Source organism: Helicoverpa zea, chromosome 15 (genome assembly GCF_022581195.2).
Source record: "Helicoverpa zea isolate HzStark_Cry1AcR chromosome 15, ilHelZeax1.1, whole genome shotgun sequence".
In the NCBI taxonomy this organism is placed as follows: Eukaryota; Metazoa; Arthropoda; class Insecta; order Lepidoptera; family Noctuidae; genus Helicoverpa; species Helicoverpa zea.
In genome coordinates this window covers 7,811,604-7,829,010 of record NC_061466.1, presented here as the reverse complement: position 1 = coordinate 7,829,010, position 17,407 = coordinate 7,811,604, and the positions used below count along the sequence as shown (strand labels likewise).

The window sequence follows — 17,407 nt, the reverse complement described above, 5'->3', positions numbered from 1 at the left end:
ACGCATTTCCCAGGTGATAATTTTAATTACGGGATCACGTCCTAATCTTGGACCCTTTAATTAAATTGGCGTTAATTATGAAAATCCTCCCGTAAAGAAAGATACTGATTATAATTAAATTCATGAGGGCATTATTTATTATATCGATTTAAATGTTTGGTTCCTAATACCTAATTCTACTTTTCATCACCTTTAAAGCCTGAAGCTTTTCTTGTTATCATCATGTACTATTACCAATACAAAATCATAATTTCTTAGAAAACGAAAATATGTATTTTGGTGCCAAAAAGCCGAAAAAAAAAAATTTTTGTTTCATAAAAAAATCTCGCAACGAAATTCTGCCAACAAGTAACATGGTCCCTGAAGATGATTAATGGTGTGTCGTATTCCGTTTTGTTCATCGTATATTAGAAATCTTTATTTATAATTTACCTATTTTTAGTAACAAGCAAACAACATCATCATCCTCCGAGCCTTTTTCCCAATCATGTTGGGGTCGGCTTCCAGTCTAACCGGATTCAGCTGAGTACCAGTGCTTTACAAGAACTGCCTATCTGACCTCCTCAACCCAGTTACCCGGGCAACCCAATACCCCTTGGTTAGACTGGTGTCAGACTTACTGGCTTCTGACTACCCGTAACGACTGCCAAGGATGAACAAGCAAACAACATCACGTAGTATAAATACGATAATTAAGTATGTAGTCCCACAATTCAATCCCTTATACAAGCTGTTGATTTGCATCCGTGCCATATTCAAGGAGGTAATTATACTAATGATTCTCGACCCAAATCAATAAAAAAATTGGTACGAATTTTTTTTCTTTAATTTTTTTTCGGAATTCCGTAAATGTCATCTGGCCTTATTTAAACTTGGCGCGTATGTTACTGGCGTTAAAACCGTGCTGCACCCTCACACAAAGCATACGCAACGATCACTCATAAATTTCATTCATAAAATTGGATTACTTCGGAACATTACAATGACAAAAAAAGCAGTGCATATTAGTTATTTCCCATCTACTGTAATTCCAATCGATTATTTACGTATTGTATGTCCTCCTCCTGAACTATGGCACAAATGCAAATCAACACCTTGTATTTACTTAAATCCCTATCATATGAACTGTGATATATATGAACATGTTAATGCATCTTAGAACACATAATTAAAAAGAAATCCAATCCTTCAAGAAACATAACTTGAGCTGAACAATCGACAAATCAGTATTTTGGAATCATCATAACTGCATATGTACAATATCTACCTGTTCCCACAAGTGGACTTAAAGTTATTTGTATGTATTTTTTTAAAGCAACTGTAGATTTTCTTCAGGAAGACTACTTTTTAAACGTTTATTTTATCACAAGCTACAGAATATTTCCGTACTTCCAGGCTTAAAGGAAATCGCGCTCAAGATACACTGCTGGCTAAAGTCGAGGAGTTTGCATAAATCCTAATAGCCAATATCCTATTTCATTTCTCTTGCAAGTCAGTGTTATACTAGAGCAAGCTAGATTCTACGTTGAGTAATTTAAGTTTCAAGTGACGTGGGTCATAATGGAGGTAATTATTGGCAGTGTGAAGAGAAGGTTCTTATTATTTTAAAGTGTGATGTTTAATCTAGAAGTTTCATATCGTTTTTTTTGTTTCTTATATTAGTCACATTCATAATGGCTGGACTAAATTACAACCAGCTACTATCCATAAGAAAGGACAAGGATAGTTTTGAACATGAATTCATATTTTGATGTAAACGAAACCCTATCTGAAAAATGTTCTCGTTATGTTTAAACAATATTCTAGGACCATTAAGTTACAAAGCATTTTATTAACATCAAAAATTCTACACCTTACTAAAAATGTGCTGTTCACAGTATCTATTTATTTATTCACCATCCTTATCATTATCATTACAGACTTATAACCTAAGGCGTTCGTGAGGCACTTATTCAACATCAGCTATGTATATATTCTTATTTCACGATAAATATATAAAAGGTTACTTACCAAAAGGCGGCTCGAACCTGCAGTCCAACAGCAAGGCATTGCCAGTGGGGCCTGTGGTGCCGACGACGGCGCCACCTCGCATCATCACCTGCGCTTCCAACTCCACCCACCGCCCCCCACCGTCCGACTGGGGAAATAGAAGTATGTTATTGTTGTGAAAAGAAGAAGGAGAAGAATACTAAATCATTATTTCAGCCATAGAATGTCTAGTCTACTGCTGAACATAGGTCCTATTGAAACTGTACTACTCAGTGAGTTCCAAAAGGATTGGTGGCAAGCGGCTTCCGTGTTCAACGCCTATCCGCGACTTTTGAGAGATCGTCTGACTATTTCATTGGTGAAAAATTGTGTGTGTGAGTGGAAAATATGGGCCACAAATCGCCCTGTTTGTGGATTTTTGTGATCATATGTTTTATGTGACAGCAAGGAATGGCGAAGTTAACTCTCATTGCTTTTTTGGCAGGTAACAAAGATTAATTTAATCAAACCAGGCTTAGTTTTGATAATACAAATTTTATCCTTTGTATCATTTAATTAAGTATGTTTGACTCAACCAAGTGTTCACACAAACTAATTTATAACAAAACATGATGATAAAATCAGTAAAATTCAAAGTATTTTAAAACCCAATCACCATAAATGCTACAACAGAGATTTCTCAAACTTCTCGACTATGAATAAGAAAATTTACACCCCTCATCCCATTTTACTTGTACCAATTACCTCCGAAGAGTAAATTGGGAGGGCGATGCAAATGCAAACACTCCCGTAGGATGAATATTGTGATTTTAACTTGGTACGGATAGCAGCAAAATTACGCAGTAGAGAAATACCTGTTTGAAAACTAAGTATTTTAATAGCAGAGTAAAACAGTCTAAATTCTGTTTATATGCTGACCTTCCGGCTTTAAATGGAGACTTGAATACGCTACTTATTGGAATAGGTTTTCAGACTACGCTTGAATACCCAAAATGCTACTCAACTTAAGTCTCACTCAAAAGTATTTTTGGCGCTACAGAACAGATCAAAGGGACAGCTTTTAGCTTTGTTCTGTTTTCATTCTACTGTAACATTTATCGAAATTAATACGTAATCTTGAGCTCGACATTTCAACATGCAAACATACTTAGAACAGTATTTATCCTTGAGTTGTTGAATCCACACGAAGGCTTGTGAAAGCTTGAAGGGAATTACGTTATAATTGCGTGCTGAACACGTACGTCACTCGTAACCTAGTCCTAGTATACTTACTTTGAAAATATAAAGTATTACATCAACCTCGTCAATATTTGTACAGTGACTGTAGTGCCTACAAGTGACTCTACAACAGTCAAACATATGAACAAAACATTTCGAAGAAACTACGTTGATGATGGGAACTGTAGCACCTAATGGTGATCAAACAGAATTTTACTGGAAAACACTTTATAAATGGAATACAATTCGGTCTATAAGCCATCGAACTTATGTCACACTAGGACGAATCTTAGTGACTTCACTGGTACAAGGAAAATTTTGAACCAACCGCGATTTATAAAATGTACACACAAACACCAACTAACCTTTACCACTTTTAAACTCAACATGAACCGCACACTTCGTTCACAGTTATTCGCAAATGAACTGAAATAACTCGCAAAGTGCTGCAATCAATCAGTCAGGGGCTCATTAACGTGAATAGCGATTCTCATTAATATTTCAGAGGTAATCTGATCAATTGGCCGCTCATGAAAGGAAAAATTTTTCAACCGACAATTACGTATTGACTTGCATAGGTCGTGGACACCTATGATTTTTTAATCAATTTTGCTAAATGTTCTACGTGGATGTCTGCGTTAGGAGAGCAATACTTCTCGCACCTAGATAAAAAATAGCCCGTATCAAGCTGTATTACTGCCAAGTTTAATTGAAACGTGATCGTTGTTTTTGCGAGAAATAGTAACAAACATACAGTGTGTAAGACGCAACCTTTCTCGTTAACAGAATAGCGTTATTTTGAGCAAATCAGAGCAGAGAAAAATCATTAATGTTTTCAAGAAGGGACCCACGTATTACAAGTAGTGGCCTACGTGTATATTTGTGTATGAAATCCTCAAATCTTTTGAATCGAAAGATTTGAGGTAGAATCTATGAGGTGAGGAATCTATATAATGCTCATTCTATGTACGCTAAGGTAAGGTGTGAACACGGCATTACAACTGAACCACAAACAGCAGTTTTCAAGAATACCATGAAATCAATTTACATTTCTAGAGAAGTATTAATTTGATAAATACTCCAATTACTGTAATACCAGGCCAGGAAGGGCAAAGGTCAGTCAGAGCTCATTACAAGTATTGATTTCATTGACTTTCTTACACCATAACCGTAGGTACCCTGATTGCGTACCGACCGTCCATTTTCTTTTCATCATTATCTGTCTAGTTTTTTCCCAATTATGTTGGATTCGGCTTCCACTTTAATGGATGTAGCTGAGTACCAGTGTTTTCGTATGAAGTGACCATCTGACCTCCTCCAATTGGCTACCTACATGCATAAACTGATACCACTTGAAACGAATTGGCTTTTTACTACCACCTGGAACGAATGCCAAAGATGACAACCCGGACCCATATACATAATTACACATATTTACTGAAAAAAAATATAGTATCATACCACCACCACCTTTTTAAATAAATACGAATTATATTTAATTAGTAGAACAGCGATATATTACTCAGAACAACACAGGTATCCCAAAGCGGGTCTCCCGAGAATATCCTTTAGATATAATTTATGACTTTAATACTCAGAGCTGCTTGTCATGGATATTTATGTGTTAACCACAAAACGTTAACTCGTAGTGTAAGCTGTACAGTTCGGTATTATGGTTGTGGTCAACGTTTCACAGAGTAATTATTGTTTGTAATACGGTAATGGAAATCATTGTAATCTAGGAACTGTATACAATTTTACACATTGATAAGAACGTTGTCACTCTATTAATCAGAGTAATAAAGAAGAAATTTTGTGGGTATCTTCGTTACTTCTACACGCAAACACGGTTGAATCAATTTGATATGAAGGAAGCCTGAATTAACACCTAGACTACTTTTTATTTGAATGCGGATAGTAGATCCCACAAGACACGGATAAAACTGCGGAAAACTAACATAAGTAAAACCAAATTGTAGAACTAAGTATGCTTGTTTATACCCATATGATAAAAATATACGTTAAAAAATTTGTGGCATTGAAAATTAGTATCTTATGCACAACTACGTCATTATTGTTTTTCTCGTAATAATCAGGTCACTCATATTTAATCTCAGCAACCTTCAAACTAACTTTCCATGCCTATTAGCCGCTGAACACAGCATAAGCCATTCTCCAAACACCTTCCACAAAGCCGGGTTTAAAACCCAACTTGTTACGGAGTATTCATAAAAAAAACCTCGTCCGGTTAGCGGTTATTCAGTTAACAAAAGCCGAGTTGTGTCGACGCCGTGGAAAATGCCGCTTACAACCTTTATGTATGCAAATTCCGTACAATTTGCATGCCATAGTAAAGTGGATACTCTGAGTACGATATATCGAAGCTTTATCATGATTTCCATGAAAATTAACGTACATTGTTCAGTAAAAGCTCACTAAACGGGAGTTTCTGGCTTTTTATACGGTTTAATTGTTTAATTTATTATATTTAATTTTCCCAAATATAATAAATAAATAAATAAATTGTCATTTTCCGTTTTAAAAGATTGGGTTTCTGGTGTTGGGACAATTGAAACAAAAGAGTATTGATAATACTTATGCCATGGCGATGCGATGCATTGTATATTGGTTAGTGATCAACTGTTGATTTCAGAATTTTGATTCCATGGTTAATCAACAATTTTGAGGTACTGATACTAACGTGTTTATGACTAACATCAGCCCTCAACAAAAATGATGACGTCAGCAGAAAAAAGTTTGATAAAAAAAATACCCAAAAGGACCTCTGAAACATTCTATGATTTATATTATTTAAATTCCAACCTAAAACCCTTTAAAATGCGACCCCATTCCATGCCAAATATAAATGGGCATAAATGCAATTCGTTGAGGATTGCACACAAAGAAACGTTTACATTTAAGGAAGACTTTAAAGGGATTGCTCGATTCAAGGCTGTCTCAAATGGTGTAAGAATAAAGGCTCTTGAAAATACTCAATGGGTTTTCCATTTTGTCCTTTCATTGTGTGTTGTTAAGCACTGTTTGCGATTACAAAGGGTCTACTTTACAATCTCGCGAAATAAGTAAGCTGCTCCGAATTTAGCTGGAGTGACTTCACGACAATCAGAAACTGTTAAAAAACTACTTACTGCGCATGTGTGAAAGCAGGCTATTTTAACAGGAGCAAAGATATTTGACGATTATTGTAACAATGGCTTTCTGAGGCAGAAATTATAATGTCTATGAACCAAAATCTTGAAATTATAACTCAATTATGTATCTGGTGAAGTAGGAGATTTAGCTCACTCTTACAACCCTTATAAGGTACCATTAAATAACGTACTTTATACAACTTTTAAATTCGGATGACAATTTTTATTTGTAACACTAGATTGTAAGGTAAAATATTTCATTCTACTCACTTAAAGACTTCCCAAAAAGGACAATACTCTCTATTCGTTGCAATCTTTTATGTTTTTTTTATCTCACAATAGCACAATATTCAACACAAAAATACTCAACTATACACATATAAACACATAGTATCTGTATGTTACCTCGTCATATGCCACGGAAGTGAGAGGCAGGTAGTGGTAGCCGAGGGCTTTGTCCCAGATCACGCCTTTGTTCCACACCTCCACCAGGAGGCCCAGGTTGATGTCATTGATTTCACTGTTGAATAAGAAAATATTTATATTTAGCATATAAATAAATCAGTAGATCTGTATTTAGCATGGGACTTATTTATTTCCTTATTGTCATTCCGCAAAGGGGCATTTCGAAAATAAATTTTGAAAAAGGCCACAAATGAATAGAAAACAAGGTGTCATTCACGAGTATAAAAATTCAATATAAATTATTTTTTTACCTTAAGAATGCTTTAAGGTTAATCTATTTCTACATATCACCGCGTTTAAATCAGATTGTTTATAAACACATGTACAAATTGCGAAAGTGGATATGAAACACAAAGAAGTGTCATTGATAGAACTAACACAGATTACAAAATCACAATGCCATAGTTATCCACAAATAACAAACAACCCATGCACAAAATCTAAACCCACCTGCCCTATTCACAGTAAAAGAAAATAAAGAAAAGAAGAAAAAAAAAACAAAATAAGAGCGACCACAACTGAAGGCAAACAGTCCATAAAATCAGGTCGTACAGTAAAGGAGCTTACTCCAGCGAATCGTAAGCTTGGTCCTGTAGGTAAACAAATCACACGACGCGTATTTTTCATGCAGTAAAGAAGAATTGAAAAGTTTTTCTACTTTTACAGGGTTTATTTCCGTGAGAGTTTTCGAATTTATGCAGTTTTGTGTAACTAGCAAAATCATATTTTGAGTTTTTCAAAATTTCAAAACACAATAAAAATATGCGTTGATTATCTGACGATTGTTATAATTTTGGCAATCTAGCCACAACCATTTGGAAGGGGTATGAAAATCTACACATCGTCATCTGCAGGCCTTTAAGATCAACATATTTCGCAAAATATGCTATAGACACTTCTTGTTTCCTTTTTAACACGCGTCGTTGCGCTACTTAATCCACCTTCCTACTACAAGCTTGACCAATCACAGTTCAAAACAGCCACTAAAACTTCTTTACGATATAAACAGACTACTCATAATTATATCGCAGCAGTCACGCCTTCAGTGATTCACAACCACACCCATCGCTTTTAAACTTATCAAAATACACCGTATATTTTGTTAGAGGATGGATATCTTGTTTCCTTTGCCTTAGAGAACCCGCACACTACGAATTTTAGTCGGCCGATAGTTTGTTTGGGCTCATAAGTCAGTATGAAGATGAATGGAAGTACATACGTAACATCGGTCAGGTAGTTAGCTGGTATCAGATCCACTGAAACCTTTGACTGAAATGAAGATTTTTTTAACCCGGTTTGAAACGGTAACCGCGCACCGTTCAAACCGGGTTGGTTTTTTTTTTTTTGTAGAAAATCGTGAATTCAATCAAAGTTTTTAGTCGGTGATACCGGACAAATACCTGATCGTTGATACATGTGTACTTCCATTCCTTATCACACTGATTTAAGAGACCAAACAACATATCGACCGACTAAAAGTTTGCAGTGTCAGGTAAACTTATCAAAATGCACCGTATATTTTGTTCGAGGATGGATACTTGTTTCCTTCGCCTTTAAGTGACAGAAGAAAGTACTTTAGCATATTAATGGCAGTAGAGCTGTGAAAACGTAAAGTTTTATGAGCTAATATTTTTCTTCCACGTAGTTTAATTCTAAGTTTTACTGTGGTTCTGTGTACTCTACGAAGTTTGTTTATAGGTAAGTGGTTTGGAGAGATGGAGTGTCTTAGTTTTATATTTTGCTTAGTTATTATAGGTTTTATTCATAATACTACTATTTTAATATTGGAAATGTTAATAGGTATATGAAAATATTCGCCAAAAATGTTCGCCAATTCGCTGAATAAAATATGCTGAAATTGTTTTGGTACATATAGATTGGAATCCAACTTAAAAAGTGTCCTACACTTTTTATCCGAGTGCTACAAGGAGTTCCCTCGGGGCGTGGGTGATACTGCGGGTGGGAGTTAGTGTATAATATTTGGAGTTACAAAATCCTAATTATTTTTGGTTTAAACATTCAACAGGTCTTTTACCTAAATTCAATGAATATCGCATCGCCAGTACTAAAAAAGCAAATGTTCAACTTGAACTATCGATCCTGTCCTCCTGTATCGAAGAATATGCTTGAGCCATGATCGAGTAAGTGCATTAACTGCAGATACAGATGATCCTTATAACATTAATTCGTTCACTCTATAAAGAGAAACCTTTGTACTGGAAGCAAATAAAATTGTGCACTTTTCATTCTTACACTGCACTCGCGGAGGAAATGTCTGACAAGAAAAATCTACTTTATCTTAGGAATTGTTATTTCATACACTTTGTCTCGTGAGACTATTTTGTGCTTGAGCTGCATTAAAACTTGTCTGTTTCCATTTTGACATACTTTATTTACAGTCAAATGTTGTAACATTAACGTGGGTTAAAACTGTCAAAAGGCACTTTCTGTGGTCTTAATTCAATATTTCTGTATATCATTTCGATTCAACTGATGCGATATGAGATATTACCGTGTCTATTGTCTTTAAAATGAAAATCGACAGTTGTCAATTTAAAGGCTGAAAATTGGTGATAATATTTATGTACTAGTTAATCAGTTGTGATAAGTTAATTAATAATTTACCTTTGGGCTAACCGACCGGGTATGAAAAAGTGTCTCAATATTTAAAAAGAGTCATTATATTTGTAAAATCTGGCATTTATTATATCAAAATAATTGAAACACACAAGAGATTATTTCCCAAAACATAATACATTTTGGTGGTGGTTTGCCACTTTAGGAGGCCTTCAAGTGCGTGTCAAGTGACCATCATTGTCCATTTCGTTAATAATGCAGTTGCGTGACGTAGTCATTATTTAGAAGTAGGCTTCCAACATTTATTATTGTGCAACACTCCTAATTTAACGTCCATATAAACTTGAAGAACAGATTTATTTTTAATGGATTATCATCATCTGCTGACTACTAGTGATTTACACGAAGCGACTGTCTAACCGACCTGCTCAACGCACAGTTACCCGGGCAACCCGATACCCCAAGCAACCCGAGACTGGTTATCTTTTTAAATGGATAACTACGCAAAATTCTAGCTGGATAAAATTTGAGATTTTTAAATTATTAGCAGCAACGCATTGTTTAGTTGTTTCTAAAACTTTTTGGTAGAGTTGCTTTCCAATGTGGCAAGACTTTATTTATAAACGCTGAACACATTTAGAGTATGTCAAATGAGATGAAAGTTTTCCCACAAACTACAATCAAATAATTCTATTACACGTATGATATTCTTAAGTTCTTCACTTTAGTGGTTAAAATATATATAAACATTTATCTTTTGTCTACTAAAATATAGGTTGTGTTTTTTCTTGTTCCTACCATTTTTGAAGTTTTAGATTTGATGGTAAGAACATTTAGTAAATAAATGTTGCACATATTAAACTGTTATAGCTTTTAAAATATTTATTTTAAAAAATACTATACATGGTGAGAAAGAAACAAAAACAGAGCAACTGAATAATATTAATATTTTTAAGACCCCTTGCAACAAATAATGGTGTTGGCACTTTAAATACCTTTTGCAATCAAAATAAAAGCCTGCGTTATGCAGGGCCGTCTTTAAACTATTTGAGGCCCTGGGCACATTAGGATCATGGGGCCCCTATGACCTTGAGAAAACAGTATTTAGTTATAATATAAACTCTTTTGCAAAAAAAACGGGCACCTATGCGAAATCCTAGATTTAAAGCCTTACGTGTATTTCAAAGAAATTTTTAAATTTGGGACAAAGCACCCAAACAAGTGTAAAAAAAACCACTGTAGAGAGAAGAAGCCGCGAGCGTAGCGAGCACGAATTTTTCGAGTTTTGGGACACAAAAGTCCTCCACCTCCTAAACAACTTAGAAATCGGCAGCGTAGAGCGTCAGTTGTTTTTGCTACTTCGGTCTTTAACTTTTTGTTAGACTGAGGACTCAAACAGTAAGCGCAGAACGAATCAGACATTACCTATTAAAAAATCGCAAACGAAGCGAGCGGATTTTTTTTTATAATTTTGGGGAATTAATTTAAGTAATCCATGACAGCCGGACTGGCACCCCTCTCAGTGACGCATCGACGTCTTGCGCATGCACTGTTGTAGTTTAGTTTAAAAATTGAATAGTGTGCAGTGACTGGTAGTGAACCTAGGCTTCGCAGATTAGAATGGCACCCTCACTTGTCCCTTCTGCCGGCGCTATCCTGGTCGTGCCCATATGTGCCGACCGAGATTCCCCCCCCCCCCCACCTTACTAAGAAATTGAAATACATTTGCTAAGAAATTGGTTAAACACTGTTTTGGACTAATTGCTAGCAGAAAGTTCGTCAGTGTTTTGAAGTGATTTTCAGAAAAATGATAATGCAGTTTTAATTAATGTACATTTTTGTTAGACCAAAACATTTTTGAAAAACTGCGTATTAAAATTTGATAAAATTTTCACCTGTTCTAAATGGGCTATACTGATGATTGATGGCAATGTTAAGAGTTTCGGTATTTTAGTGTAAAGCGCTCTATCGTTTAGATATTGTACCCACGTGTTTTAAAATATCGCTCTTTCATAATTAAACACCATTTAGAGGAGAATCAGTATTTTGGGCTGCGACAAAACCAATTTAAAGTAAGCAGTGCCGATCACATTATCATCAGATTTTTCAAAATTAATGTTTTTCGGTAATACCTAAATATCGGTTTAACATTTGGTAATCTGGCAGGAACTAGGAGGCCCCATTCGATCCCGGGGCCCTGGGCACTTGCCCATAGTGCCCAGTGGAGAAGAGGGGCCTGGCGTTATGGGGTGATTAAGAATAAGCAATGATCACATTTTAGAAGCTAGCAGTGTGGCTAAAGACTAAATTTATAGCTATTCAAGATATATTTCATTTGTTTTGTTGAGTAAGATAAATAATCATATAAAAAAGAAAATATGTGGTAAGTAAATCAATGTTAATTTACAACGAATACTTTAGTTATAAAAACATTTAAGCCCAAAAATATATATTTTACGCAAACATTTTTAAATTGACTGTTTCAAATTACGATTTATAATAGCAGCATTTCAAGTGAAAAATACCGATATTTGATCTACAAAAGCTGAATACTAAAATACTGCGGTATTGATAAAAAAATATACTTCATTTTCCAAAGCTTCAGTCAGATGCAAAACAGTTTTTTAACAGCAAAATTGAATATGAACAATAGAACAAAGGGTTTATTGGCACAATTTTTTGTACAATATGATTTTAAATTTTTCAATTCAGAAAAAATATAACAGTATTTTTTTGCATATTTTCATACCACAAAGGCGCAAAAAAGCATATTTCAATAATAAGTTATTTATTTTCATGCACTTTTTAAGTAGGAATAATTTTACACCAATGTCTGAGTAAAGGTGAAAGAAAGCAACATGAGTAGACTAAAACTTTTGAAATGCCCAATCCACCTTGAGCAAGCGTGGTTATTAACGCTCATTTCTTCTCTATATAAGAGATGAGATCAGATGACAAATGCCTTGCAGTGGAACAATAAAAAGACTGATCGAAACCAATAACAATAAGTATGCAAAAAACATTAACCAAATATGACTCTTATTACCAAAAGCACATAAAAACTTATTGCTTCAATACTGAACTAAAATCAGAACTAATCCGAATAGGCGAAGCTTCGCTTTTGGCCCAGAGTCACCTCTGCTCTCTTAATTGCGCCCATTGAGCGCGGACAAAACGAGTTTATGCCCCATTATAACATGAATGGTCTATATTCAAGAATACAGGGCGTATATTCGATGCCAGCTAAGTTTGAATTTAGCCTTGTGAAATCAAATTAGTGATAGAAAATAAATTGAGGCCTAATAGGTTTAGTGATGATGATGATGATGTCCTCCTAGCCGATTATCGGCTACGGCGGCTGTTCTTATGTAAGGAGATTAGCCAACTACGCAGGAAATATTATAGTGCACGAGCATTTGCGCAGACACAGGTGCACTCACTATTCCTTAACTCTCATAGCCCGATGGGACGGTAATCCGACACGACCGGAGAGAGATCAGGCGCAGGACCGACATTTACGTGCTCTCCGATGCACGGGTGTATCAATCACCAGCTTCCAGGCTCCGGGCTGCTTTGTGAAAGTCTTCTAAAACCCACAAAGCGATTTCGGCCCGACTCGGGAATCGAACCCGAGACCTCGTGCTTAGCAGCCGCACTTGCGACAGCTAGACCAACGAGGCAGTAATAGGTTTAGTATAACTACTACGTCAGATTAAAGTCTTTAAATTAAGTATCACGACTGGAACGGGAAATGTATCTTTTTTATAGTCTACAAATTTACCATCGTAGTACCTAATCTTTGGTGTTTTTATTTAATTCCGAAAGATCTTTCAATTGAAATGAATCTCGATAAACGTTTAATGCAAAATATGATCATATTTCGAGAAAAAGAATTTAAAGAACTTTCGAAGTTCAAGAAAGACATCAAAAATTACTTTCGTTTTGTATCACGGTCGCGGGCAATAAAACCTAAAAATAAATATGTTTTCTCAAAACATAACACTAATAAAAATAATTCCTGACGTGTTCCTTCAATCAGTGACAAAAGTCTCTGGCTAAAATATCTGACATCACGCGTTATTACAAGACGCATTTCAAGTAGGCTTAGAACGAAACGAGCACTGAATCTCAAGATCCCTGAGTTGTAAGACCTTTCCTTTATCACAATGAGCTTCAGGGACGTCTAACTGTCTAATACCCCATCGCAGTCAGATGTCAGACTCGAGATGTACGAAATTGGACGTCTGTTCGACGTAGGTGGTCAGTTTGCACCTCTTAACCTCGGCCGTCAATCGGTTACTAGATTCCCAAAATACATTCTCAATATCTCGTACTGATGATAACGAAACAATATAAAATGTCGTGATGGCCTAGAGGGTAAAGCACCAATCCGTCCGATCGGGTCTGATTAAAACGTCCGAGAAACGCTAACCATGCAGCTTTTCTAAGTTTGTATGTGGGTATTTTCTAAGTATATATTGGGCAAAAATGGCTGATTAAAAATCTCGAGGAAACCTGGATTGTAAAGTCTGAAATACCTGCATTGAGCAAGCGTGGTGATTACCGCTCAATCCTTCTCTTCTTGTGAGAGGAGGCCTGTGCCCAGCAGTGGGACGATAAAAAAGCTGTGACGACGATGACGTAACAATACTCTCACAATATTGTTGTTCTCGTTTTTGGCATTGGGTTCATTTTGTCTAGAATCGTAAATCAGGAACGAATGGAGAAGCGACAAATTCGGTTGCGGGATACGACGTAAAATGTATGCGATTTGTGTATTTTGCTATCACAAAATATCAGAATTTTCCGGTACAGTTGGCGCGTGATATTGTGTGTTAAAAGTGACACGCGTAAAGTTAGAACAATATGAAAAGTTTTGGTGAAAAATTCACAAAAATATTGGAACAAAGAAATTAACTTTATTCAAAACGAATAACTGGTTAACTCGTAGGAGATAACAAAGTAAGGAAAATAACGCTAACTACGCAATATCGAAAATCAATATTAAACAGGAATGAATAAATAAATAAGTACTTGTCTGAAAAAAATTAAGTACGGACCTACGTCACACGAACTTATCGCAGAATATATATTAATAACTTTCACATTTTGATAAAAATCTAGTGCTCGTTTTATCGATCGGTGTTTTGTATGGAGTAGTCATAAACATCTAAATATTTCACAAGCTATTTTCCACAGGTTTTGGCCTATACTGATGTCCATTTTTTTCCCACTCTGATTAAGTCTATACTTAAGATACAGATGCAAAATCCGAGCAAACAAGAAAATTTACGAGTATGTTTTGAATAGTAATTCTTTTACAATGTCATTTAAATATACCTCAGATCTCTACGCTACAGGACAACAGAACACATTGGCTCCGTTATCTTCAATCACATATGTATATTATGTGCATAGTGGCCCTGAAAGCATCACTGTTACTGTTACAGCCTTTTTATCGTCCCACTGCTGGGCACAGGCCTCCTCTCACACGGAGAAGGATTGAGCATTAATCACCACGCTTGCTCAATGTGGGTTGGTGATTTCAGACTATAGTCCAGGTTTCCTCAAGATGTTTTCCTTCACCTTTTTATCAGCCATTGGTGTCTAAGATATACTTAGAAAGTACATACAAACTTAGAAAAGATACATTGGTACTTGCCTGACCTGGAATCGAACCCACACCCTCATACTCGAGAGGTTGGTTCTTTACCCACTAGGCCACCACGACTTTTTTGCAAGCATCACTAACCCTTATTAAATAAAGTACCAACAGGCCTGAAGGATTATATTAGGTGTTTACTCTAAAGCCGCGTTTCCACTAGGCAACAATTGACGCGCAACATTATACATAGCAAGTTGCCCAACTTGTTGAAAGTCGGCAAGGAACTTTTGTTTTGTGTCTGTTTGTCATATTGCGCGTTTGCTGAGGTACTTTTTGAAAGCTGGCTACCAACTGCAACGGCCGACTGCAACTGTCGAAATCTGAGAATGACTGTACGTGCTGCTGCCGTTTCGATCCAAAACAGTTTCATGTAAATATATAAGTTCTAACCAGAAGTAAAGCTGCGATTGCTTATATAGAGCCACGGCACGTTCGCTCAGCAGTTACGATCGGCAGCTAACATTCAAAACGTAGGTACCTTTTCCGTATATGTTGAGCAGCACTTGACGCGGCAAAAATTTGCCTAGTGGAATCGCAGCTTAAGGCGGCTGCGTGTGACGCTCGTCATCTTTTTAGGGCAACACTCTTCATTCATCTTGGCTAAACCTCAAGCCTTATTTTTCATTCTTTTCCATCAGAACTGGTTTTTATAAATGGTTGGAGGGACGCAAAAAGTCGTCTTGAAAACGACGGGCCGCGTATGTTTTTGTAATATACGTAGTGGTGTTATTATATGTATTCGTTTTTTCTGTTATTTCCTGCATTCCTGTTATGCATGCTGAATGAGTTCACAAGGGCCACCTATAGTATTGTTAGTATTTAAAACTTTAGTAGTGGTATTATTTTTGTGATATTATATTTAGTTTCGTATGTATAATGTAATTTTGAATTTTTAAATTTTATATAATGTAACTAATTTTGTCGTATTAGGCTAAGTGCCTGTAAAGATTAAATTAGCTGTGTTTTTGATAACTAAATAAATAAAAAAAAAACTAAATAACTAAATATAGGTGTATATTTTTATTGCAATACTTAGGTATATATGTTTGCACCGGATAATGATTGTTGTTTGTGTCATGCGGTTTTTGATATTTCGAATACCATTTTTTTTTTTAATGAAGATCTAAAAATTTGGTGTACATAATAGAGATTGAGAAAAAAAATCGCTACTATGTTATAAGGCCTGTAATTATACGCATAATTACTGAAGCAAATAATTGTAACACTCTTTGATAGTAACACTGATATGATCAGAACACTATTAAATATGGTAAATAAAACCTGTTAAATGGTTTTACCGTTGCTTATCACATCGAAGTGCAAAGCATTGTTCACTAGATTAGTATCAAGCCATGTCACACCTACTTCAGACTGTTATAAAGCCAGTCACAGACGTACCTAATAGCTGATATCACTTTTTATATATAGTAGTTTTCCACCCGGCTTCATCTGTGACCTTTGGGAACTACTTCGCTCAGTCGGATAAAAAAAGCCTTATACTTGCCTCAATAAATAAGCAATCTAACACATCCCGTCTCACCACAAAAACTTTTAAACGTCAGTTTAAGGCTTGTCTAAAAAAATGTCAGATTATGACGTTGACATATGGTTCATTTTGCAGCCACAATTTTTTTAGACAAGTGTAAATCAGACGTTTAAGTTTTTGTAGTAAGGCCATTAAAGTTTCTGAGAGGATTTATAGCATTAGTGTATCATCCGTAAAGACGTGACACTTCGGCTATAACTTCGATTAATTTATGTTAATTTTAATTTACCTAAAAAACTTAGCATAAACCTCTTATTCAAGCACTTTTGTAAATGCATTCTCCCTCACTGTGACTTAAGAAGCTTAAAAAGAAAAAAAACCCTTACAAAAGATTCCTGTAAAAATATTTAACCTAACCGCAATTTGTACTCAACCCTCAAATGCGTCCATCAGCTGTCATACCAGAATGACGTATATTCGCATATTGTGACTTTACAACGTCGAGCGGTGTGCAATGAATAAGCGACAGCAGGGTTGAAATGCTAATATAATACAAATTGTAGTCTGCCAGCCACAGGGTTGACAAACACGGGGGATTTTGTTATGATCACCTGAACTGATTTTTGGAACCTTATGAAACGACTTTATTTTAAGTATAGCATAATTTAGAGGTTGCATCATATCATGTATGCATAATAGTATGTATAGATGTTAGTAGGTATAGAATAAAATAATAAATTATAATGATAGGTTTTACACCATTAGCTCCATAAAGCAAACCTGAATCATAGCTTTCAAATCGCGTGCTATAATAAATCGATCCAGAAATTAAAATAGATAAATACAAAGCCCTTA

General features: G+C 35.6%; 1 protein-coding gene across 1 annotated transcript in view; it reads right to left on the bottom strand.

Annotated features, from left to right (window-relative positions):
- Positions 1 to 2,002: 2,002 nt before the first annotated feature.
- LOC124637218 (protein unc-13 homolog A-like) overlaps positions 2,003 to 17,407 on the bottom strand; it is a 92,282-nt gene continuing 76,877 nt past the window's right edge. The window contains exons 4-5 of the mRNA XM_047173580.1: positions 6,765 to 6,879; positions 2,003 to 2,137 (exon numbers count right to left, since the gene is read on the bottom strand). Of these exons, the coding sequence (XP_047029536.1) occupies positions 2,003 to 2,137; positions 6,765 to 6,879 (250 nt within the window). The remainder of the gene's footprint in view (positions 2,138 to 6,764; positions 6,880 to 17,407) is intronic.